The 25,547-nt window shown below is 44.6% G+C and overlaps 1 protein-coding gene across 1 annotated transcript in view; it reads right to left on the bottom strand.

Annotated features, from left to right (window-relative positions):
- Positions 1 to 25,547, bottom strand: part of zgc:158659 (uncharacterized protein LOC791141 homolog) — a 29,642-nt gene that overhangs the window by 1,193 nt on the left and 2,902 nt on the right. Inside the window, exons 3-28 of the mRNA XM_061709781.1 lie at positions 24,149 to 24,252; positions 23,898 to 24,060; positions 22,830 to 23,039; positions 21,952 to 22,019; positions 21,612 to 21,740; positions 19,094 to 19,147; positions 17,845 to 17,954; positions 17,608 to 17,749; positions 15,032 to 15,117; positions 14,852 to 14,957; positions 14,614 to 14,766; positions 14,390 to 14,521; positions 10,309 to 10,433; positions 7,749 to 7,830; positions 7,500 to 7,664; positions 7,317 to 7,420; positions 5,995 to 6,094; positions 5,788 to 5,859; positions 5,599 to 5,705; positions 4,951 to 5,072; positions 4,358 to 4,436; positions 3,426 to 3,596; positions 3,229 to 3,346; positions 2,996 to 3,147; positions 1,793 to 1,941; positions 1 to 198 (exon numbers count right to left, since the gene is read on the bottom strand). The exon at positions 1 to 198 is cut by the window's left edge and continues 1,193 nt beyond it. Coding sequence (XP_061565765.1) covers positions 74 to 198; positions 1,793 to 1,941; positions 2,996 to 3,147; positions 3,229 to 3,346; positions 3,426 to 3,596; positions 4,358 to 4,436; positions 4,951 to 5,072; positions 5,599 to 5,705; positions 5,788 to 5,859; positions 5,995 to 6,094; positions 7,317 to 7,420; positions 7,500 to 7,664; positions 7,749 to 7,830; positions 10,309 to 10,433; positions 14,390 to 14,521; positions 14,614 to 14,766; positions 14,852 to 14,957; positions 15,032 to 15,117; positions 17,608 to 17,749; positions 17,845 to 17,954; positions 19,094 to 19,147; positions 21,612 to 21,740; positions 21,952 to 22,019; positions 22,830 to 23,039; positions 23,898 to 24,060; positions 24,149 to 24,252 — 3,128 coding nt within the window. The 3' untranslated portion in view covers positions 1 to 73. The remainder of the gene's footprint in view (positions 199 to 1,792; positions 1,942 to 2,995; positions 3,148 to 3,228; positions 3,347 to 3,425; positions 3,597 to 4,357; positions 4,437 to 4,950; positions 5,073 to 5,598; positions 5,706 to 5,787; positions 5,860 to 5,994; positions 6,095 to 7,316; positions 7,421 to 7,499; positions 7,665 to 7,748; positions 7,831 to 10,308; positions 10,434 to 14,389; positions 14,522 to 14,613; positions 14,767 to 14,851; positions 14,958 to 15,031; positions 15,118 to 17,607; positions 17,750 to 17,844; positions 17,955 to 19,093; positions 19,148 to 21,611; positions 21,741 to 21,951; positions 22,020 to 22,829; positions 23,040 to 23,897; positions 24,061 to 24,148; positions 24,253 to 25,547) is intronic.

Here is a 25,547-nt window from a genome sequence, read left to right as displayed (position 1 = left end):
ACTGTGGTCTTCATCATCCTCCGATTAGTGCAGAAACACACACGCGCGCCTGCGTGTGTGTGTGTGTGTGTGTTCAGTGCTCGTTGGGCATGTGTCTGATGGTGTGGAAGATCCAGTCCATCTTGGTGCTCCAGCCCCCGTGATGAGCGTCGTTCATCTGTTTGGTGAAGTACTCCAGCGCCTCCTGCTGGCTCTTCTCTGAAAGACAGATCAACGTGTTTGTGTTTCATCCACCGGCTTCTGCGGTTGGTCTTTTATTTACGGAAGAGTATTGGGGCCAGGCAGGAGAAAAATAAAAATAATATTTTAGAGGAAGGTTTTTTTTCATTATGCACTTCGATGAAAAAAGTCGAAATGTTGAGAAAAAAGTCGAAATGTCGAGAATTATGTTGAATTACAATTTAGAGAAAAAAGTCGAAATGTTGAGAAAAAAGTCGAAATGTCGAGAAAAAAGTTGAAATGTCGAGAAAAAAGTTGAAATATCGAGAAAAAAGTCGAAATTTTGAGATTAATGTTGAAGTAAAATTTAGAGAAAAAAGTCGAAATATTGAGAAAAAAGTCGAAATGTCGAGAAAAAAGTTGAAATGTTGAGAAAAAAGTTGAAATATCGAGAAAAAAGTCGAAATGTCGAGATTAATGTTGAATTACAATTTCGAGAAAAAGTCGAAATGTTGAGAAAAAAGTCGAAATGTCGAGAAAAAAGTTGAAATGTAGAGAAAAAAGTTGAAATGTCGAGAAAAAAAGTTGAAATATCGAGAAAAAAGTCGAAATGTTGAGAAAAAAGTCAAAATTTCGTGAATAAAGTCAACCTTCTGAGACTATAACAAACAGCGCATGTGACTGTCTTTACAAAATGCCTCGTAGGCCTATACCCTTAACGTTCCACTCCAAGGATGTAAGTTAGTTAGTTAGTTACGGCTGCTGCTGCATAGCTGTCAGTCGCTCTGCTTACTGTATTTGATGGGCCAGAGGAGACATTTCCACTTTTTTCACGAAATTGTATTTCAACTTTATTCTCAAAATTTCGACTTTATTCGCGAAATTTCGATTTTATTCTTGAAATTGTATTTCAACATTAATCTCGACATTTCGATTTTTTCTCGAAGTGCACAATAAAAAAAATCTACCCCTCTCAAATATTTTTCCTCCTGCATGGCCCTAATACTCTTCCATATTTATTACTTTAGCCTTTTAAATAAAAACATGATCAGCAGCTAAATCCTTGCGCTGACTTCTCTTTGTCCACCTATCCATTCAATTCTCATACAGGTTCAGACATCCCCCTCTCCAGCTCTTCTCGGACAACACCTAGCTGTTCTTATGCCAGCGGATACATAGTCCGGCTGGATGACAATGTCACCATATCTTCATCAAACAACACAAATGAAGTCCTGACTGCACCCCTGAACATCTTCTGCAAGACTGCACCTAGGAATTCGGTCCAAAGCCAAGAACATCAGGCACAATGGGCAGCCAATGCAGACAATGTGGACCCGACCAAGCTCCTCTTAGCTAGGTTTCTACAAAATGGGCCCAGCCTCTTAGACGTAAATACGTAAAGACGTCCACCCCCCTATCCAATCAGAACTTTCTCAACCCCCAGACCTTAAGCAGAACTGGTTAAAGCTGATCAAACGTGTGTTCCATGTAAAACCATAATTCGGAATTACTATTTCCATGTAAACTCGAAGGAAAATAGTTTAATTCAGAATTATTTCATTCTGAATAATTATTTCCGAATTAAAAAACATCATGTAACAGTGGCCGATGTTGTCCCTCTCCCTCCCCGTACCCAGGGCAAGGGTCTTCCTCAGGTAGGCGATGTCGTCGAAGCTCTGCAGCTCAGGCATGCCACAGCCCAGCAGAAGAGAGAACAGGTTGATGAAGAGGCTGGCGTGCTGACGGATGGCCAGGTAGGCTTTGTAGCACATCTCCTGGAACCTGCAGCAAAGACAGGTAGGAGGAGTCAGACGGGTTCTAGACCACCAGGTAGCAACAGCTGAACCAAGTCAGTCAGTGGAGTTAAACTATGGAACCGAATGGATTCAGAATTAAAACAATGTCCAGACATTAACCAGTTTAAAAACAAATATAAAAACATGATTTTCACGAGGTACAAAGAGGAAGGGGTTTAGCGGCTTTTAGGAGCCTGATATAACACTATTGGGTGATTGGGTAGATTTGTTTATATTTATGTACAGAAATGGGCAGCTAAGTATGCACGTGTATATATAGCTTAAGAAAACTCAAATATCCTATCTCAAAAAATTTGAATATTCTGGGAATCTTAATCTTAAACTGTAAGCCATAATCAGCAATATTAAAATAATAAAAGGCTTGCAATATTTCAGTTGATTTGTAATGAATCCAGAATGTATGACATTTTAGTTTTTTTAATTGCATTACAGAAAATAAAGAATTTTATCACAATATTCTAATTTTCTGAGACAGTCCAGGGTATATATATGTAGGTATTTATGAGTGTATGCGTATGTATGGGTATATATATGTATGTGTGTGTGTGTGTGTGTGTATAAGCAGATATATACATAGATATAGAGCATATAAAATATAAATAAATATAAAATATATTATATAAATATTTATATGGGCATGTGTGTACAAATATATAGAAATATTCAACTATGTGTATGTGTGTGAGTATAATTACAGTATATAATAATAATAATAATAATAATAATAATAATAATAATAATAATAATAATAATAATAATAATAATAATAATAATACTGTTATTTAGCAGTGTGAGTATTATAATTTAACCCGTATAAATACGGGTTAAATGATTAGTGAATGGGGGTAGGATTAAATAAGTTTACACTTCTTCCTACTCCTTTTTTGCACATGTAAATTAAGATATGAAGTGTTAAAGGATGAAATTCTTTGTTTTGTTGTTTTTGTTTTCTTAAACTTCTCTTGTGTTGTTTTTTACATGTACAAAAATAAAATAAATCAATCAAATCAAAGTGAGACCTCTCAAACTCTTTAGTCTTGGTAGACTCCTGGATCCCTTTACTGATGACGATGAGGAAGTCTTGGGTCAGCACAAAGGGCACCCGCTCCCTCTTGTAGCCAAACTTCTTCTTCTTGTGATCCAGGAAGTGCCCAAAGTCGATATGGAACAGCTTCAGAAGGAAGAGAAGGTGGAGGTGTCAGTAAAGGGAAGGGCCAGACTGGTCACAAGAGGGGAGGGTTCAGCAGCTCACCTGTCCATTCTCCTTCACCATGATGTTAGAGTTGTGCCGGTCCCCAATTCCTAGGATGAATGTGGCAACACAGTAACCTGCACATGACCTGGTGAACAATTCGATGGCCCGGTCGTACCTGAGGAACACACAGCTGACATTTAGACAGGCGAGACGGACAGACGTCCAGCTGTGATAACAGACGGCGTGGCACTGACGCTTCTCCGCGGTTCTTGTCTCTGATCCAGTGGTGCAGGGTGTTGGAGTTGAACTGCAGTGCTCCCTTCAGGCCTCCTTTGCACTGAATCTGCATGATGGTGAAGCTGTTCTTCACCACCTCGATCAGACCCACGCAGTCCCCGATGGACAGGCAGCCGTACGGCAGCATGCTGAAACACGTATCACAGGTGAGCCACTCGTTCTGATGCCACCGTCACCGACTACGTTTACATGCAGTCAAATCCGGGTTACGGTAAATATTCCGGTTACTGAAACATTGGGAATAATCTGGTTACATGCGTGAGCAAACAGGGTTATCCCTGTATACATGGTAATTCATCATTTGGGATATCTGGATCAAACCAGCGACGCATGGAGAACGTCATGACGTAATTCCCGTCATTTCCGCTTCTTCTTCCTGTATCCAAATTCAAAACAACAACAATAACAGCAGCACGGCGGATAATGAACAGCCCAGTAGAAGTCGTTTTGTTTCTTGGTCCTGTAGTTCGCCTTTTTCAGCGTCTTCCAGCGGAGCTTGATCTGGTCTGGCGTTGGTACAAATGCTGCTTCGTGCAACTTTTCGCTCACCTTTTTGTTAATCTGGCTATCCCAGTACTTTCTACCGTCTACAAATGACAAAATGTTAATATTTTTCATTACATTTATGCACAGAAAACAAATTCCTGTTCCGTTTGATGGGGATATTCCGTTAGGCGTTTACATGACCAAATATTCGGGTTAGAAAAGGAGTAACCCAGGGGTCATATTTGGGTTTTTAAAAACCGGAATATGAGCAAATTCCGGTTATTCAAAGGGGTTATTGGTGTTTACATGGCCGTGCAAAACAGGGTTATTGCTAATATTCCGGTTAGAAAAGGGTTATTGAGTGCATGTAAACGCAGTCACAGATCCTGTCACGGCACCTCACCGCAGGTCCAGGCCCTGGTTCTGCCAGATGTTCTCCATGATCCGGATGATCTGCAGAGTCAGCATGTCTTGTCGCAGATCTGCAAGTAAAAGCTACATTAATCTTGACCTCCTACTGTTGGGGCCACTGAAACCAGTGCTGTTGGCTCCGTGTGCGCTACCGTCTCCATTTTCTTTTTTTTTGCATTTTATTGAGTAAGCATTATATATAGTTTACTACAATAGGTACACGATAAAGTACACTAACGTTTTCTTTTAATATTAAAAAAAAATAGTACAGAATCTCTTAATTTGAAATGCTTTTGAACTTTAGATTGATAACAACGAAAAAGGCCAATGAAAAGTAATGTGATTCTGATAAACCATTAAAACAGTACGTTAAAATGCAAATAAAAAATCAGCTGACATTGTTTACATGCAAAGGTACAAATACACACTTGAAATGTTTACTAAATAAGATTTTAAGAGAAACAGAATAATGTTATAATGTTTTAAGATTAAAGCAGGCTTTCTGCAGTGTTAATATATACTATAATATAGTTAACATGCGACGTCTTAAAAGAGGAGTTGAAAAAAAAAATACTGTTTTCATACCGTCTCCATTTTTGAAGATGATTTCATTGTTGGTGAAAATCAGCTCAGACATGATGTCGGGGTTTTCCCAGTTCAGCCACAGGGGGCGCTTCGCTGAGGACATGATCCGGCATTCCTCCAGTCTACAAACACAAACGCTGCTTAGCTCCGCATCACAGTTAAGGCTGAATTATGGTTCTGCGTTAAACCTACGCCGTAGGGTAGGCGGCTACGCAGGGCTCTCCGTAGCCTACGCCGTAGCCTGACATGCACCTCCCAAAAAATGTAACTGTAGAGGGCTGTGATTGGTTTGCTTGGTAGCAACGCATTTCCGGTTCCAGTTCGTGAAGCGGTAGTGAACTTTCAGCGCTCTTTTCTTCGTGTGTGTGTGATTTATTTTTTTATTTTTTTGGGTTGTTTTGTGTTTTTGCACAATAGTTGTCCTTATCCCTTTGATTCATTGTGACCAGAAAAACCGGAAGCTAAACAAAGTATCAATTAGCGCTCTGGGGGGATATTGCAGCGCGGCGAAATGGAGTGACGGAGATGTCCGAAGGGTTCACGCCGACGTCACGGCAACGGCTTCACAGCAACGGTGTAGGCTCTGCCTTGGTTTAACGCAGAACCTTAAATCCAGCCAGTCGGTTAGTCGGTTAGTTGGTCAGTTACCTGAGGGTTCCCAACTGGTGAACTGGGTTCAGAGGAGACACAAATCCCTGCAAAGCCTCCATGTAATCTGGACGAGACATGTGCTCCACCAGGAACTTCATCTGAGTCTGTCAGCCAATGAAAACACAGAAACGCATCACCACCAGCCAATCAGAGCAGAAGCTGAAAAAGAAGTTTCTATTTTCATACTTTCTGAGTCTCGTCCTTCTTCTCCTGCTTCAGAGTATCGGTGAGATTCACCAGTTTATCCATCGCCTCCACCTACACACACAAACACACGCACGCACGCACGTTATATGCTGCAGTACCACAATGGTCCACTGGGTGGCAGCAGCTTCAGTAATCCATAGTAAGATGATTTGAAGACTTGATGGGGTTTAGGGTTTTTAGTGTCACCTGTCTGTTCAGGTGTTTCAGGTACATCCCGCAGGCTCTGCAGAACGCCTCCAGCAGTAGACCAAAGCGCCTGGAAACTGTCTTGTTGTGCATTTCTGACCTGTGGAAATAATCATTGTTAAATCCAACCTCAAATAGCACTTTTTCACCAAAGTGGTTCCGGTGCTAGTTTGGTGCTAGCGCCAGACCCAGCACCGGTTCTTTGCTCTTTGGCCACTGGCTGGGAGGAAAGCACCAACTCTGTGCCAAGAAAACTGGTACTGTGGTGGCCCTAAAACCTTGTGGAGCCAGATTTCAGAGCCGCTACGTCATGGTGAGGGCAGTGATGATTGTAACTACCACATCTGTGCAACGCCATGTTTAAACAACCTCTGTGAGCTAAAAGCACGTTTCACAGTGGGACGTTATGATTTAATCACGCAGTCTAGAATATGTAACTCTACAGAAAAAATGACTCTAAAAAGACTTACTGTCATGTTGATAGAGGAAACAAGTCAATTCTGGAGTGAAACAAGATTTTTAGGACCAGAATCACATTTTCATGACACTTTTTCACAAAAATAAAGTTGACATTAATGTTGGGGGTGGTCGGTGCTTCCACTAAACTTTTTTTCTTTTTATGAGTGTAACTCTCAGTATCTCGTCCTGCGAGACGTCTCTTCAAAACAACGATAAAGAAGATCTCGACGTTGAAGAAGACCGAAACATCTTTAGTCTTTGATCGATTATTGTTATTGCTGCTACCGCTGTTGAGAAAGTAGTTAACAGATAATGAAGCAGCGATGATCATTCATGATTATTCAGAGGTAAAGACCTGATGTACTGCAGTAGTACTGATTGAGTAGTGTTGTAGTACAACTACATGGTATTAATGAGGAGGACACAAACAGCTGGAACCAGATGTTGGCGACTTCAGATCAACCAACGACGTCACATCCACTGAAGCCTGAGACGTGGAAATGTGAAAAGCTGTTTCCATGACACTTTTATAATGAACTGGATCATCAACACGTCTGTAAAACCACCTCACGAAAGTGTAAAAGGGTTTTTATGATATTCAGGAGTTTTGTCAAATTAGAGACGTTTCATTTCAGCTGTTCCTTTGAGATATTTAGGTTTCACGCTATTTTTACAGATTTACGTCTTCCGCATTGCTAACGTAAAATGACGTAGGGTCCTGACTCTCCGGATTTCTCCGGCCAGTGGAAGAGCAAACCAGTTCTTTGTAGAACCTTGTTTGGAACCGGCTCTAGCACCGGCCTAGCACCAGCACCGACTCTGAGTTTTTGGAACAGATGTGCTGCAGCAGCAGCTGCACTGACTTCAGGTGCCAGAAGAAGAAGTGTCCTATCCTCTGATTGGTCAGAGCCTTCTTGATCAGGAAACGAGCCAGAGGATTGTCCATGTACATCTCATATTTGAGCACCTGCAGAAACATGAATGAGGTTGTTATACCTGTGACCAAATACAACACGCCAGAATAACACCTGCAGCCAGACACACACCTGGACAAGCTGCAGCAGGTACTGGGAAAGCTTGTCATCGGTCAGACCCTGCACCAAGCAGCGCAGAGCAAACTCACGGATCATCGGATCTGGAAAGTTACAGTCCAGCAGCTCCAAAGCTGACTCCGGCTCCATCAGAGGCCACTCCTTCAACAGACAGTACATCTAAAGGGGAGAAGGGTGGGACAGGTGAGTGACCAGGTAAACTGGAACTGCAAGATACCATTGCGATGTCATGATGAGAAGTACCTGCGACACTTCATCTCTGGAGTTCCACTTGACTGAAAGAAGCAGCTTCGGAAGAGACTCTGGAATGTTTACACAGTAATGTCTGCAGAGACAAGTAAGGAGCCACAGGTGAGAGACAGGTATGGAAGGACAGGTGAGAGACAGGTAAGAAGGGACAGGTCAGAGACCGGTAAGGAGAGACAGGTGAGAGACAGGTATGGAGAGACAGGTGAGGAGAGACCGGTAAGGAGAGACAGGTGAGGAGAGACCGGTAAGGAGAGACAGGTGAGGAGAGACCGGTAAGGAGAGACAGGTGAGAGACCGGTAAGAAGAGACGGGTGAGAGACCGGTAAGGAGAGACGGATAAAGAGACACAGGTGAGAGATGGGTAAGCAGGGACAGGTGAGAGACCGGTAAGGAGAGACAGGTGGGAGACCGGTAAGGAGAGACAGGTGAGAGACAGGTAAGAAGAGACGGGTGAGAGACCGGTAAGGAGAGACAGGTGGGAGACCGGTAAGGAGAGACGGGTGAGAGACGGGTAAGGAGAGACAGGTGAGAGACCGGTAAGGAGAGACAGGTGAGAGACCGGTAAGGAGAGACAGGTGGGAGACCGGTAAGGAGAGACGGGTGAGAGACGGGTAAGGAGAGACAGGTGAGAGACCGGTAAGGAGAGACGGATAAAGAGACACAGGTGAGAGATGGGTAAGCAGGGACAGGTGAGAGACCGGTAAGGAGAGACAGGTGAGAGACCGGTAAGGACAGACGGGTGAGAGACCGGTAAGGAGAGACAGGTGAGAGACCGGTAAGAAGAGACGGGTGAGAGACCAGTAAGGAGAGACAGGTGAGAGACCGGTAAGGAGAGACAGGTGAGAGACCGGTAAGGAGAGACAGGTGAGAGACCGGTAAGGACAGACGGGTGAGAGACCGGTAAGGAGAGACAGGTGAGAGACCGGTAAGAAGAGACGGGTGAGAGACCAGTAAGGAGAGACAGGTGAGAGACCGGTAAGGAGAGACAGGTGAGAGACCGGTAAGGAGAGACAGGTGAGAGACCGGTAAGAAGAGACGGGTGATAGACCGGTAAGGAGAGACAGGTGAGAGACCGGTAAGAAGAGACGGGTGATAGACCGGTAAGGAGAGACAGGTGAGAGACCGGTAAGGAGAGACAGGTAAAGAGACACAGGTAAGGAGAGATGGGTAAGGGGAGACAGTTGAGAGAAGGGTAAGGAGAGGCAGGTAAGTTGGGGCAGGTGAGAGACAGGTGAGAGACTCAAAAGTAGACAGGTAAGAGTAAGGTAAGGAGGTGGAAGCCAACATCTTGTTACACAAAGGTGGAGCAGGAAAAAACATCACAGACGGAGGGAAGAACAGAGGAAGATATTGATGAAAGCACTAACAGAGGTGCAGAAGTCTGTCTCTAAATGTCTGTTTGTCTTACCTCTGTCTCAACTCAAGAGTTTGCCCTCACCTGTGTCACTACATTCAACTGCCCTCACCTGTTCTTTAATATGAACATATTACTCCTTTTAAACTTGTATTCCTTGTTTTCCAAACCACTTTATGATATTGCCCAGACCTTAATCCCTCTATCGCTTTGGTCTTTTTACACTCGTATACCATTGAGCACATCGGGAGGGCAGTGTGGAGTTCAGTGTCCTCCCCAAGGACACTCCAGTAATTGATGGGATAGCAGATACCTGCCGATCCACAGCCACCACATTAGGGCCCACCCTCCCCAGCATTTCAGCTTTAAGTTCCACCTGTGATGGAAGAATTAAAATATTAGATATTGCTGTACTTTCCAGTCTATTGAGCGCACCTGGATATAAGCCACACCCACTAAATTTACAAAAAAAAAACAACACATTTTGTACATATATAAGTCGCACTTGTCTATAAGCGGCAGGTGTCCGCGGGTGCGTTTGATATAATTTGAAAAGTTTCATTGGTCAACTGTGACCTGTTTTTTAATTGGTCTGATGTGACGAGGGTAAATGTATGAGCATGAAGCTCATTAGCCTGTAAAAATCCATAAATTAGCCCCATCATTTTTAAAGCTGCAGGGCTCAAAGTGTTTGAGAAAAATACCGACTTAAAGTCCCGAAAGTACGGTATGTGATTTAATGGTCTTTACAAGTCACGTATGGTTCTTCGTGACCTGACATAGGCCTGAGGAGAATCAGGGGGGGGGGGGGGTTTCCAGTCTGAGATGAGATGCTTTCACATCTACAAGGCCACGTCAGCCAGATGCTCTTATCTTGGTACTTTTCCAGAACCTGCTCTTATCTCCATTATTGACACCATGTTGTTGCGTTGGCCACTTTCCTGTCATCCGTCTTGCTGTAAAGATGTGACCTCTTGCATACCGTGAAAGTAGATCGGATTCAGTTCTTGTCAGAGTCAAGTCTATCTTTTTTCCATCTTTTCTAGTTTGGTCAAGAGTTCGTCCACACCACCACCCTCCCTGCATCACAGCATTGACTCCTACTTTCCCCTGGGTTGTCACATTATGTCGTTCAATGCCCGGCAACTCCACAATACAGTCCACGCTCTTCTGTTGCTCTACATTGGGCTCCGCCCTCACCTGTGTCTCCAGAGGAAGTCCTTCTCCTGCTCCGACATCTCATATAGAGGATCTTTAGAACAAAGTGAACGAAGTTGCTCAGCGTCAGCAGGTGAAACACTGCTGTCACAGGCCAGACGACTGCTCTGGGAGGGAGACAGGGGAGGACAGGTGAGAGGCCAGGTGAGAGGAGAGGGGGGAGTACAGTGACACAGGGGCAAGAGAGAGAAGACATTACCACTCTGCATTAATGGTTGACATCTTCTCTTCCCAGTGTTGTCTCAGAACCTGAACTGTGTCCTGCATAAGACAGTCCTTTGACTCAGTATTTGGAACCTCATCAGTATTTTGAACCATTTCTGTTCTGGGGTCTTTGCAGGTGGTTTTCACCTGGATCTGGTCAGGTTGTCTCATCTGCACCCTTTCAGGCTGTCGGAGCCGATGTAAGCAGCAAAATTTTAATTTTCAAATGTTCCAGTGGTCTGCAGTCTTGAGTTTGGACCAATCTAGAACTCACTCTTTTGTCCCTATGTGCATGAATAGTTCAACTTTATTTAGCGTCTACTACAACAGACGTTGTCTGTAGGTGGTTTGCAGAGACCAGAACATGACCCCTGATCAAGTATTACACAAACAACAGCAGGTAAATACTCCCCTTTAGGAGGGAAGAAACCTGGATCAGGACCTGGATCATAAGGGGGAACCTGCTGCTGAAGACCAGCCAAGTAAAGCAGGAAAAGAGAGATGGAAAGAGAGGAAGAAGAACAGAGAGCGGAGAGACACAGATATATTCATCCACACATTTCAACAATATAGAGGTTTTTCATGGTTTTTGAAACTTTATCTCCTGTCACAACAAGAATGATGATGATGAGAGAAAGAAAATGGAGTAGGAGGTATCTTGAAGGAGGAACTTGTTAGAGATTTTCTGGAGGTGAAAAGAGTGTCAGAATGATGAGTCTAAGGGCCAATCCCAATACACCCCCTACTTTCTACCACTAGCCCTCACTCACTACCACTAGCCCTTAAAAATGAAGCCAAAGGCGTAGGGCCCTTGTAATCTTCCCTAGGGATTGGGACACCACTTGCCACGTCACTGCGTGGTTTACGTTCGGGTACGTAAGCGACTGCGTAGTTACGTTTGCACATACGTCACACCATATCAGGAAGCCGAGAGCTAAAAGCTGTTTTAATTTCCGCTGTAGCGCTGTTAATATGGCACTTTATTAAGTTTTAATATTTTTTCAGGCGTAAAAGCGACCGTTAACATCCCCAACCTGGGCTCAGTTTATCCAAATAACGCCTGTTAAGAAATTTGATCCGATGTTTTCGGGATGAGAAGAGCCGCCGCGTCGGGAGCTGATTTATGGTTCTGCGTAAAATCGTACGGCGCGCGTCGCCGCGTAACCTACGCTCTGCGTTGGTGTAACGTGGAACCATAAATCAGCCTTTATTCTGGCGAGATCTTCGCAACGGGCAAGCGAGTGATTATGTACATTCACTGAGTGAATATTATGAAAGTAAAATATATATTTCTCGCTAGAAATGTAATCAAAACGCATTTTTATGCAGAAACTAACTCAAAATATTGATTTTATTTACTAAAAATTAGAAATGTCCGCCATGTTTTTTTGTTTGAGTCTGCAAATGATGACATAAAGCATTCTGGGAAATTTTTCTGGCCCTCGGTCGTGAAGTCAGCATCTGAAATCCCTCGCTCTGAAGGGCCAGATTCATATTCCCTACCCCTCGTTTAGGCCACTACCCCTAGATGCAAAGAGGAATTGGGGCACCACTACCCTCACGGGAATGCGCAAAATTTAGGGGTAGGGCTGAAAAGTAGGGCTAGGGGTGTATTGGGACTGGGCCTAAAGCTCAATGTTCAATGTTGTAAGTGGTTCTGCTCCACATGTGGGATGTGAGTTACATGAGTGGTGATTGGTGCAGACTTCATGGTCATGAGGTGTGTATATATCTATGTATATCGGTGTGTATAGAGATACATAGATTCATACTAGTAATAATAATAATAATTATAATAATAATAAAACATACGTTTTATATAGCACTTTTGTAGGCACCCAAAGATGCTTTGCAAAACCACAAAGCAAAAAGGATACAAATGGACAATAAATACAGTACATACATGGATATAAACACATACAGATACTCAAAGGGTGGAAAATAATTCATCCGGTGTTGTAAGTGATGTTGAAGAGGGTGTTGAAATGACTTTTGAAAGACGGCAGTGAATCAGAGTTGCGGATGTTCAGGGGGACGAGTTCCAGAGGGTTGGGACAAAGGTATTTGGTCCTGGTGATGGGGGTGAGGGTGTTGGCATCAGTGGAGCGTGTTCGGTGGGGGTGAATGGGGCGATGGAGGAGATTGGTCAGGTATGAAGGGGCAACGTTGTTTAGGGATCTGTAGGTGGTGAGGAGGAGCTTGGAAAGTATGCGTTGTTTTACGGGAAGCTAGTGAAGTTGACGGAGGATGGGCGTGATGTGTCTTCTGAGGGGGGTGGGGTGAGCAGTCGGCCAGTGGAGTTTTAAATATATTGCAGTTGTTGAAGAACAGTGGAGGGGAGACCATACAGGATGCTATTGCAGTAGTTGGGTCTGGAGGTGATGAAGGATGTTTTGGTGATGTGGTTTATGTGTGACCTGAAAAAGAGTGCGGGGTCCATGTAAAAGTTTCTTACAGGGGGGAGGGAGTGACAGGGTGACCATCGATGCAGAGTGAGAAGTACTGGGAGGTGGGGAAGGTAAATTTTGGGCCAAAGATTATAATTTCAGTTTTATTGCTGATTAGTTTGAGGAAGTTGTGGTTCATCCAGGATGTTATGTCGGTGAGGCAACTGATGAGGGTGGATTGATGGTTTTGGTGGTGATGTAGAGTTGAGTGTCGTCGGCAGTGAAAGTGAAGTCCACGGCGGCGGATGATGTGACCAAGTGGGAGCATGTAGAGGATGAAGATGATGAAGAGGATGGGGCCAAGCACTGAGCCCTGGGGGACGCACACCACCCCTGTGGGTGATGTGGGATTTGTGATTTTCTATTGCGATGTAGTGAGATCTTTCAGACAGGTATGAGTTGAACCAGGAGAGGGTGGAGCCGGTGAGGCTTATGGATTTAAGGCGGATGAGGAGGATGGAGTGGCTGACGGTGTCAAAGGCAGCGCTGAGGTCCAGGATGAGAAGAATGGTGAGGGGGTCGGAATCAGAGGAGTAGGAGGTCGTTTGTGAATTTGGTTAGAGCTACTTCAGTGATGTGGTGGGTTTGAAAGATGCATTGGAATGTTTCCTATGGGTTTGTGGCAGGGTGGAGGAGCAGCCACTCAATTGATTAGGCACAGGTGTGCCCAATCAACCTCTCCACCCTGCCTGGCTACATAAGAAGTGGCTGCAAAGCAGCAAGGGGTCTCTGCTGGGAGAAGGTTCTGCTGGTGCACGTGTGGCGGTGTGATTGAATAAAGGAGTTCCTGCACTAAACCCTGTGTCCTCTGTCTTGTTGGTCGGCCCCATTGGCAACAAGCCTTGCTACAAGCAATGACGATGGCTCTTTCCAGTAGTTTTGAGATGAATGTGTGGATGGAGATGGGTCTGAAATTGTTGAGGTCGTCATAGTCAAGACCATGGTTTTTCATGCAGAGGGGTGATGGCAGCAAGCTTAACAGGTGGGGGGACAGTGCCAGAGGTAAGGGAGGAGTTGATGGTGTCAGTGATGAGTGGGGGGGGAGAGGTGAAACAGGTTTTGACGAGTTCAGAGAGCATGGGGTCCAGGGGGGACGTGGATGATTTCATGGTGGAGAATATTTTGGATACGTCAGCTGTGGTTATTGGTGAGAAGCTAGAGAGCCGGTGGTCTGAGGATGAAGGAGGTGTGGGTTTGGGGACCGGGTGAAGGCAGAGGATGTTGCAAGCTGGTTGTGGATGTTTTCTATTTTGGAGTTGAAAAATTAAATGAGGCTGTTGCATTTCTCCGGGGTGGATGAGGATGTAATGATGTTGTGGGCCTTGAGGAGTTTATTTATCATCTAGTCTGCTGATTTCCACTGGTGGCTGTTTGTGTGCTGGCTCTGCTGTCACGTGACCTGAATGTTTTACCATTCCATGGCAGTAGTTGTAGCCCAGCTCTCTGCTGATGTTCCAGTTGGCATGTTCCTCGATCTGCTGCTCATCAGGAAACACGACTGTCTGGTTGAACCAGGAGAACTCCAGCTCCACACAGGGAGTCTCCTGCAGACCACAGCACCATCGATCAGTCATCAACCAGCTTGGTGATCAATAATATCACCAATATACCAATAATAGCCACAAACAGGTGGTACCTTGTTGGAATTTGAACCTGCGACTCCGATGGGATTAAGCAAATCCTCAAGGCCGTGAGGAACTGGCCAGAGTCCCAGGGCCACTTTACCAGAGACCAGGATGTCCTTGTAGTCAAAGAGATTGACGTTCCCCCATGCCAGAGGACAGTGCTCCTAGGAGGACGGACAGGTGAAGGGGAGGGTTGGACAGGTAAACTTACTGCTACCTTTGCGTGTCCTCCTCTCCTTCCTTTCCTACCTCTTTGGCTCCTTTCCTTCCCTTCACCGAGCAGATCGACAGGCAGACTCTGGCGGAGCGTGGCAGGTCAGCCAGGTGGATGTCATAGGTGAGCCACTCGTTCCACCTGTGGACATGTATACAGGGGACTCAGACAGGTTTACAGACAGGTGTGTGTTGTGCATGTTGTGTAGACGTTACCTGGGGTTGGAACACGGGACTCTCTGCGTGTTCACATTGTCACAGAGAGGCTCACCGCCGTGGTAGATACCCGTCCTCACGTAAATCTACAGACACACAAAACCTGTTAACCGGCTGACATACTCACCTGTCTCCCACACACCCGGCATGAGGAGAGACAGGAAGTAAAAGTTCTCACATTCTTGACAAAGTAAGTAGTAAGTTTGTAACGGACTAGGCCAACCAGTCACATTAGACACTTGTCTCCAAAGTCCCTTTTACATCGGCGTTTAACACCTGAATCTAGGGTGTTGCCTGTCCTTTCTAGATGATCTGATGTGGGACGGTGTGTTGAGCTGGCCTCGCCCATAACTCGCCTCTGAGGACACACTTAATCACAGGTCAAGACTAATGTAAAAAGAAGTAATGCGGGGGAGCGGGTCACGGGAGGAATTTGTTGATGACAAGACAAGGATGTCCACAAGCTCCTCGTCCTCAGAGCCGTGGATGTAATAGACCAGCTTATTACAGAGGCGTCATCTGCTACTGGCTACTACTGGCACTTTTCCACTAGTACCTACTCAGCTCGGCTCAGCCTGTCTCCACTCGGTTTGGCGCTTTTCCACTAGGGGTCTAACGTGCAGAGTAGATACTTTTCTGTAACTATTCTGCCGAGGTTCTAAGCGGCTGAGTCGGCTGTATCTGACATCATCACACTACAGGCCACCGATTGGTCGCCTGTAGTGGGTGGGGTTGGAGTCAGGACTCAGGAAGTCAGGAGGCGGAAATCAACGAAAAGAGCGACTGACGGTGGATTCTTGTTCATTTTATTCGCCAGGCAATAAAATGTCGATTAAAAGTCTGTTTGGTGATCCAACTCTGAGGTGCAGATGTTCATAAACCTGGTGGCTGAGGAGAGAATTAAAAAGGGATCTAGACGGGCGATAAGGAACGACCAGATCCACCAGGAGCTCTGTCTCTTCATAGCTGCTCACGGCTCCAGCTGACTTTTCAGCAGCGCAGAGACAAACAAAAATTTGTCACCGCTTGAAGCTTCTCTCACTTTCATTTTTTAACTTGATATCAAACACAAGCCACAGACCCAGCAGCACATCTATCATCTCCTCCAGGTTCTACATCTTTAGTGTTGTTGTCGTATTCGTTTAGATCTCACAATCAAATACGTCACAGCAGCTTCACTCCAACCCGCCTACTTCTGCTCCAGGTGCTGAATTGTTATGGAAAATAAACCAGGCCGAGTTGAGTCGAGCCGAGCTGAGATGAGTAGAGCCGAGTAGGTACTAGTGGAAAAGTGCCATAAATGACCGACCGCGACCTTGCAAGAGAAGAAACTCTTGTGACTAACAAACGGAAGAACCAAAGGAAGATACTATTTGTGGTCAATGAACACAGCAGCAGGAGCAGCTGCTCGTATTTGTGAAACACGATTTGAGACTATTCAGCATGGATCCTCCACCCGCTCCATCTCCTGGATCAGCCACATCTTCTGTTGTTGGTGAAGCCAGCGAGGACAGTTAGAGACAGCGGGCCGTTGTAATACTTCTCAATAACGCCTCTGGACTCACGTTCCCTCCCCTCAACCCCATAACATGCCTCAGGTGTACACGGACCAGCGTTAAACACACGTTCTTTATCCAGGGATGTTAATTATTAAGACCTGAACCTAACCCTACCCAGAGCCGGCCCAAGGCATAAGCGAATTAAGCTGCGATTTAGGGCCCCGTGACCACTAGGGGGCCCCCAAGAGTGAAAAAAAATAAAATAAAAAATACAATAATTTTTTTATGTGTGAATGATGATACATTATCAAAAATGATCTATTTGATTATTTTGTTTCTTTTACTAGGCCTACACTGTAGATGACACTCAGTATCACACTTAGTTCTATATCACTTTAAATATTAAGTGTAAATCAACCCAAGGCCTCTCGTAGCTGAATTTGCTCCCATTTCAGATTAAAAACCATAGATGGTAAAAACCTGCCAGGCTGACAATAGGATGATGGAAACAACACTGCTGCAACTGTGCAGCTCTTGACCTTCTATCTACTGCTTCTCTGTGTGGCCAGTAGGGGCAGTTGCTGACTTTGTAACATATTAATTGAAAGATTTTTCTGCAAGTTTGTTAATCTGTTGTTGCTTCCATGGTCTTAATCGCTGTGGATTACAATCTATCTAGAACAAAAAGTTCTTACATCTAGTTTTACAAGTGTATTTGTAATGACAGGGAAGAACATGAAATAAGTTTATAGTGGGTGCGTGAAGGATCAATAATCAGTATTATTGGCAGTAATAGAGGGCCCCAAAATCACATTTTGCTTAGTGCCCGATGGAGGCTTGGGCCGGCCCTGACCCTACCGGAATACAGAAGGTCACCACCTGAACTGGGACCTATCCCACTTGATATAGATTAAGACCACCTACAAACACAGACGGAAGACACAGCTTTACAACGGAGACTTGGGACAGGCAGGGGAAAGACAGAAGCCCAATCGAAGACAGACAGCAGAGATGGAGGACAGACAGCACAGGCTGAGAAAGCACAGCGGAGACCGCGGAAAGACATTAGACTGTGACCTTGTCAATGTCCCTGATGTTGACGTTGACGTAGGTAGCACAGATCAGTCGGATCCTCAGAAGTGTGTTGAAAGCCCAGAGGGAACGAGGAGGGGAACCATCTCCTCCTCCTGGACACGGAGACGGCTGAGGAGTCCGTCGACTGAAACACAAGCACCAACATAAGCACCATCACCAGGACACCTGTACCTGCTCCTGGAAGTCATAACTACGATGTGATGTGAACAACTGTGTTACCTGTAGGAAGGCGTGACAAAGCCAGAGGCAGGAAGCTGAGAGTAAAGACTATCTTTGGACACCAGCATCAGATGAGGAAGACGTCCAACAATGATGCACGAGCGGATATACTACAGGTAGAGGGTCCGGCGAGATAGGTTGAGACAATAATGGTGATGAAAACAGTGTGAATAAAACTTTTAAACATTTCTCACACTTGTGTCTCACTGGTTGTAATGAATAAAGTAAACCAGAATAAACATGAAAGAAGACACAAACAAATAAGTCATAGTCATCTTCTTCCGCTTTATCCGTTACCGGGTTGCGGGGGCAGCAGCCTCAGCAGGGATGCCCAGACTTCCCTCACCCCAGACACTTCCTCCAGCTCTTCCGGGGGGAGTCCGAGGCGTTCCCAGGCCAGCCGAGAGACATAGTCTCTCCAGCGTGTCCTGGGTCTTCCCCGGGGTCTCCTCCCGGTGGGACATGCCTGGAACACCTCCCTAGGGAGGCGTCCAGGAGGCATCCGGTACAGATGCCCAAGCCACCTCAGCTGACTCCTCTCAATGTGAAGGAGCAGCGGCTCGACCCCGAGCTCCTCCCGGGTGACCGAACTCCTCACCCTATCTCTAAGGGATCGTCCAGCCACCCTGCGGAGGAAACTCATCTCGGCCGCTTGTATCCGCGATCTTGTCCTTTCGGTCACTACCCAAAGTTCATGACCATAGGTGAGGGTAGGGGCGTAGATTGACCGGTAAATCGAGAGCTTCGCCTTTCGACTCAGCTCCCTCTTCACCACGACGGTCCGGTACATCGACCGCATTACTGCGGACGCTGCACCGATCCGTCTGTCAATCTCACGCTCCATCGTTCCCTCACTCGTGAACAAGATCCCGAGATACTTGAACTCCTCCACCTGAGGCAGGACTTCTCCACCCACCCGGAGCAAATAAGGTTTATTCAATTCAAACCAAAACGGAAGAACAGAGAGGACTTCAGGAACTCTGTTAACAGTTGTAATTATTGACGAGTTCTTCTCTAGAGGTGACGGGTGTTGTACTTTCAATAAACTTAATAGACTTGAACTAGTAGGGTTGGAGAGTTATAGACTTTATGCTCCAATTTCTGACCCAACTCAAAGTTAAAATGTGAGATATTTGCTAAGTGTAAAGAACCAATAGATAAATCAATAAAGTATAATTTAAAGGAACGTACACAGAACAGGGAATGTGAAACCCTCTGCCAACAGGAGTTGGAGCCCAGAGATCATTACCTTGTACTGACTGAGAGGAAATTTCTCCAACAGGTACTCATCACAGCCGCACACCTGGACGCCACACAGAGAGGACAAGCAGATGAGCAGGTAAGCCGGGACGAACCAAGCGTACAATGAACTCCACAGACTCAGGTCCTGTGAGACAAGCTCTGAGATCTTCCTGACGGCTGATTTTTCATCAGGAATAGCTCCAGACACCACTACAGCAGATGTGGAGAATAGCTGAACATGCACCGCAATCCACAACCTATTGTCTAGTATAACAAGTCCAACCTTTACAGTCCCGATTACCAACAACACCAATTCAATTCAATTTTATTTATATAGCGTCTATTACAACAGAAATTGTCTCTAGCATCTTTCCAGAGACCAGAACATGACCCCCGAGCAATTATTACATAAACATAACATAAACAATGGCAGGTAAAAACTCCCTTAGTGGGAGAAAAACCTTATGCCAAACAGTGGCAAGAAAAACTCCCCTTTAGGAAGGAAGAAACCTTGACCAGGACCTGGATCATAAGGGGGGAACGTTGTGCCAATAAGAGTGGGTTGGACACAATGGCAAACTGGTGCACTACAGGGATGACTTAACAGATGTAGACAGCAGACACTGAGGTGGTCAGAGGGGGGGGGCAGGCCAGGATGTCAGCAGGCATCTACCAGACATCCATACAGACAGGTGGAAGCAAGCAGTGGGATGATCAGAGGGGGTGGCAGCTCCTGAAGCTCTGGCCTGCAAACATGCACAGAAGAGAAAAAGAGGGGGGGCTGGGGCAGACCAGCACAACAAAGTACAAGAACAATGGAGAACAATGATGGTTAGGATATACTTATAATTAATAAATGAGGGTTGATCTGAAGAAAGGAAAGAGAAGAAGAGGAGAGAAGGAGGGGTGAGGGGCACCGCTCGGTGGATCATGTTTGTGCCCCCTGCAGCTTAGGTTTATAGGCGTGTTTCCACTAGCTACAACTGCATGTATGTTTAAACAAACAAAAGAAAAGCAAGTAGCATCTGTTGTTTAGGTGATTTTTCTTCTTTTCATTCTTCTGCTGAACATTTGTGAACAGCACAAAATGTACATGACCGCCACCTGGTGGTTGGCAGCGGTATTTTTTCAGTCAAAGGTTCTTCTGTGGAAACACTCCAGCTGAAGGTGCAGAGGAGACGGTAGGCCCTTTTAAAGGTTCCTGCCCAGCAGATTAACCCTGAACTCCTGCTAGTGGAAACGCGCCTTATAGCAGCATATCCAGGATGAAACTGTTTCAGACCAGCTGCTCTAGTCTGGTCCTGCAGCTGCAGCTACGACTACTGGCCTTAACACAGTGATTCCCAACCTGTGGGCCGCGGCCCCCTGGTGGTCCGCGGAGGTATTGCAAGTGGGCCGCCAAATCATTTCCAAAAAAGTATATTTTTGTGGGGGGGGAATATAATTATATAAAAATATACAGAATAATGTTTTAAATGTTAAAACTCAGTTATGTTTAAAATGATATTAAAAATGTTTAAATATTCATTTCATTATTTTGTTTTGTTTTCCTTCAAGTATTAGACATGTGACAAGCAAATCAGCGATAGGAACTTTTGTTGTTATCGGTCGGACCACTTTGCAGCGGGACTGCATTGCACTTGACTTATTTACATTTGATGCTGATACCTGAAACTGGAGTATAAAGATGGATAGCTAGCTAGCAACAGGGGGAATTAAAAAGTTCGGAGGTGGGCCGCGAACATTTTTGAGACATTAAAGTGGGCCCTGAGTTAGAAAAGGTTGGGAACCACTGCCCTAACACGCTAGAGTTACACTAACTAGAGGTTTATTAACACTAACTAGAGGTTTACTAAACACTTACTAGAGGTTTACTAACACTAACTAGAGGTTTACTAAACACTAACTAGAGGTTTACTAACACTAACTAGAGGTTTACTAAACACTAACTAGAGGTTTACTAAACACTAATTAGAGGTTTATTAAACACTAACTAGAGGTTTATTAAACACTTACATAGGCTTTACTAAACAGAAAGGTTTTAAGTTTGGTTTTAAAGGTGGAGGTGGTGTCAGCCTCCTTAAACCAGATTGGAAGTTGGTTCCAGTAACGGTTCCTGGTAACAGAAGACTGTCCTCCAAATCTACATTTTATGGGGACCAATGGAGCGACGCTAACACTTGAGAGACGTGGTCTCTCCTACTGATTCTTGTCAGCACTAGCGCTGCTGCATTCTGGATTAGCTGGAGGATATACAGCGAATTACTTGGACATCCTGCTAATAACACATTACAGTAATCTAGTCTAAAAGATACAAACGCATGAATTAGTTTTTCATCATCACTCTGGGAGAGGATGTTCCTAATCTTTGTGATACTATGTAGATGGAAAAACACTGTTTTACAAACCTGATTAATATGCTGTTTAAACCATATATCCAATCAAAATAACTCAAAGGTTTCGGACGGTAGTACTGGAGGTCATTGCAATACCATCTAATCCCTTCCTAAAATGAACAGGTGTACCTTGAGAATGTACTGGCCTTGGTACTCTTGCACACAAAGGCGGAGCTGCTGAGGTGACAAGTGCATGGACCGGCTTTTCTTCCTGATGGACTCAGCAATCAGCTGTTCAGGTAAGCTGTCATGAGTCACCTGTACACAAACAAACGTGATTAGCACACTGATTCTGTTTATTCTCTGCAGTCAGGTAACCGTACTCCCTACTCTACAGTTACACAGAATTCATGGCCCGAGTTGGAGGCAGAAATCACCTCCTGTCAGGAAAGGAACTCCTGAAAGCTCTATGCCATTATATGAGGCATAAGAGATGGCAGAAAGTAATATATAGCTGTTAAAACTTTACCTTCAAGGTGTACTTCTGTTTGGAGTTAGAAGGCGACACAATGACCCAGATGGTCACAATCAGCCGCCCTAAAGACAAACAGGTGCATTATCAGTAGTCAGACGGGTAGAGAGTCAGACGGGTATACAGTCAGGTACAGAGTCAAGAGCTAAGGAGTCAAACATGTATGGAGTCAGACAGGTAGAGAGTCAGACAGTTTAGATTAGATTTAGAATCGATTTTGCAATTCTAAATCGATTCTCATATTAATTCCTAAAAATAAATTCATATGTCTAAAGATCGATTTTTTTTTTTTCATCATTGCATTACAACTTTTGGTATTTTTTTGTCTTTGCCCAAAAAAGGAATGTTTTGTTGGATACGAGCATAACTAGTGCCGTGTTTTCGCGTTTAAATACGTTTTCAGTTATAATTGCATGAATTGTCTATATCTCTTCTTTATATACTGTCTTGGGGTTACATTTGCATAAAATGCTAAAAACCAAATTCTCAAATATGGGAAAAACTAAAAGCGATTTCATACGGCCCTATCTCTGTTTGCTTTTCTGGATCTGTTTGATAATTCTGCCACATGATGTTTCTGAAAGCAGTTCTATCAGCATTCTGGGAGGTGATTGGTCCTTACAGCATCATTAGCTGCCAATACTTGCTGTTGAATCTCAATATAATACTAGTATTAATATGTTGCATAACTACACAGTCATATAATTCATGCAACAGCTCAAAAAACATTTTTAATAAAACTAACCCAAATCAATATCGGAATTGAATCGAATCGAGTCAAAGCGTGATAATCAATTCTGAATCTTAAGAATCAGAATCAAATCGATTCTTAACATTTGAATGGATCCCCAGCCCTAGTCTCAACTCAGTCTCACCTTTGTCCAGCTTGCTGTAGATGTGTGGGGGCAGGTGGGGACTGGACTCCACGTTAGGGGGGTACACGTAGAGCGCCTGGCTGTGGGCGCCGCCTCCCTCCCGCTCCTCCATGGCCTCTCTGCACACGCTCAGAATGGAGCGACGGAAGTCCTGGATCTCTGGGTCCTTCATCATTTCGAACTCGCAGACCGGCATCCCAATTGCAAACCCTGCGGAGGAGGCGGCGTTAGTGTGTGTGGGGAGGGGCTGTCATGTGAACAGTGACTATCGTTTACATGCAGTCAATAACCCTTTTCTAACCGGAATATTAGAAATAACCCGGTTGCGCACGGCCATGTAAACACCAATAACCCCTTTGAATAACTGGAATTTGCTCATATTCTGGTTTTTAAAACCTGAATATGACTCCTGGGTTACTGCTTTTCTACCCGAATATTTGGTCATGTAAACGCCTAACGGAATATCCCGATCAAACGGAACATGAATTTGTTTTCTGCGCATGTTCTTCTCGTGAGGAATCTTGCTGTTTTGAGTCCAGGAAGTTCTTCTAAACATGGCGAAACGCAAGACCAGGAGGAGACTAATCACTTCATAAATGTAATGAAGGATATGAACATTTTGGCATTTGTAGACGGTAGAAAGTACCGGGATAGCCAGATTTACAAAAAGGTGAGCGAAAAGTTGTGCGAAGCAGGATTTGTACGAAGGCCAGACCAGATCAAGCTCCGCTGGAAGACGCTGAAAAAGGCGAACTACAGGGCCAAGAAACAAAACGACTTCTACTGGGCTGTTCATTATCCACCGTGCTGCTGTTATTGTTGTTGTTTTGGATTTGGATACAGGAAGAAGAAGCGGAAATGATCGGAATTGCGTCATCACGTTCTCCGTGCGTTGCTGGTTTGATCCAGATATCCCAAATGATTAATTATCATGTATACAGGGATAACCCTGTTTGCTCACGCATGTAAACCGATTATTCCGAATGTTTCAGTAACCGGAATATTGACCTTAACCCGAATTTTGACTGCATGTAAACGTAGTCAGTGTCACGGGGCGGTGGATCTCACCGATCTCCCTGTTCAGGATCTTTTCCTCCCTGTTTCCCAGCGGCTCGATGACCTTCAGGATCGGGTGGAACAGTCGAAGGTCACACAGGCGCCGGGTTTCATCATAAAACTCCTCCCGCTCGGCCTCCTGGTTCACGCCCACAAAGATGTAGCATGACTCCTCCTGGCCAATCAGAGAGAGTTATGGTCAGGGTGGGGAGCGAGTCAGAGTTCTGTGTAGGGTGGAGGAGGTGGGGATCAGAGCAGCGTACCTGCAGCAGGTGGTAGAGCGGATACTTCCTGGCCTCCGTGAAGAGCTGCTGCTTGATGCTGAGGAGAGGAGTTTCTCGGAGACACTCCAGGCTCACCATCATCCCTGACCCAGCAGCACGCAACACACACACACACACACACAAACACACACACACGCGCACGCACACGCACACGCACACACACATAAATTCAGCAACTGATAGAGATCACGTGTTCCGTTTTACAGGTTTTACTGCTATCCAATTCAAAATAAGAAATTTTCATTAAATGACAAAACAATCGTAACCCCTAACCCCCCACACCCTGTAACCCTAAAACCCTGTAACCCCTAACCCCCACACCCTGTAACCCTAAAGCCCTGTAACGCTAAAACCCTGTAACCCTAAAACTCTAAGCCTAAAACCCTATAACTCCAAACACCCTGTAACCCCTAACTAGGCCTGTGTTGAAAAAAAAATCGATTTTCCGATTCTAAATCGATTCTCATATTAATTCCTGAATATCGATTCGTACTGTATGTCTAAAGATCGACTTTTTTTCATCATTACATTTTCGCCCGGTGAACTTTAATCCCAGTAGTCACGTCATTTAATTTACACATGCACGTGGTGTGAAACTATCAAACCATGAACATGGCGTCGAAGAGTAGCGGTAGCGTTAACAAAGTGCTGGTTTTGAAAACTCCTGAACTAAATTAACTTTTCTTTGGAGAAAATGCTCCAAGAGGGGTCACTAAAAGCCGGACCACGCGAGGAGACAGCGTCCTACTGTAATACAAAATTATTACAGACGTCGCTGTTAAAGTACATGATCGTCAGCCTCTTTGTGTTGTAACGTTTATGCTTTTCACTCCGAAAGTGATATTCGCACGTATCCTTCCGTGTCCAGTCAACCCTGTAAGCCTAAAACCTTGTACCTCTAAACACCCTGTAACTAGGGCTGGGCAATATATCGAGATTTTAATATATATCGATATATTTTCAAACGCGATATGGTACGAGACAATATCGTTTATATCGATTTTTTTAAATTTTTTTTAAACTTTTTTTTAATGATTTTGATATAGCTTATTTTGTGACAAATTGACTTGAATGTTTCATTTGAGATTTGCACAAATGTTTTGTTATTTGCACAACTGTCAACCTCAGTGGAAAAGTCTGCCTGTTACTGTCTACATTGTATTAATTGCAGTGTATTTTAATTTAATTGTTATGCAGGAAAGGGATATTTGTTTTCTATTATTCAAGAAGCATTTTTATTCTATATATGCAGGCAGTTTATTTTTATTTAATTTGTTTTATACATTTTGATATTGTGCAGACCTCTGTTAATAAAGGAACATGTGACATTTGGCACGAGGCATTGTATTAAAACTGACTGTTTTTTTAAGGGTTTGCC

Source organism: Cololabis saira, chromosome 20 (genome assembly GCF_033807715.1).
Source record: "Cololabis saira isolate AMF1-May2022 chromosome 20, fColSai1.1, whole genome shotgun sequence".
NCBI classification, from domain to species: domain Eukaryota; kingdom Metazoa; phylum Chordata; class Actinopteri; order Beloniformes; family Belonidae; genus Cololabis; species Cololabis saira.
This window is presented reverse-complemented; position numbering and strand designations above follow the sequence as displayed.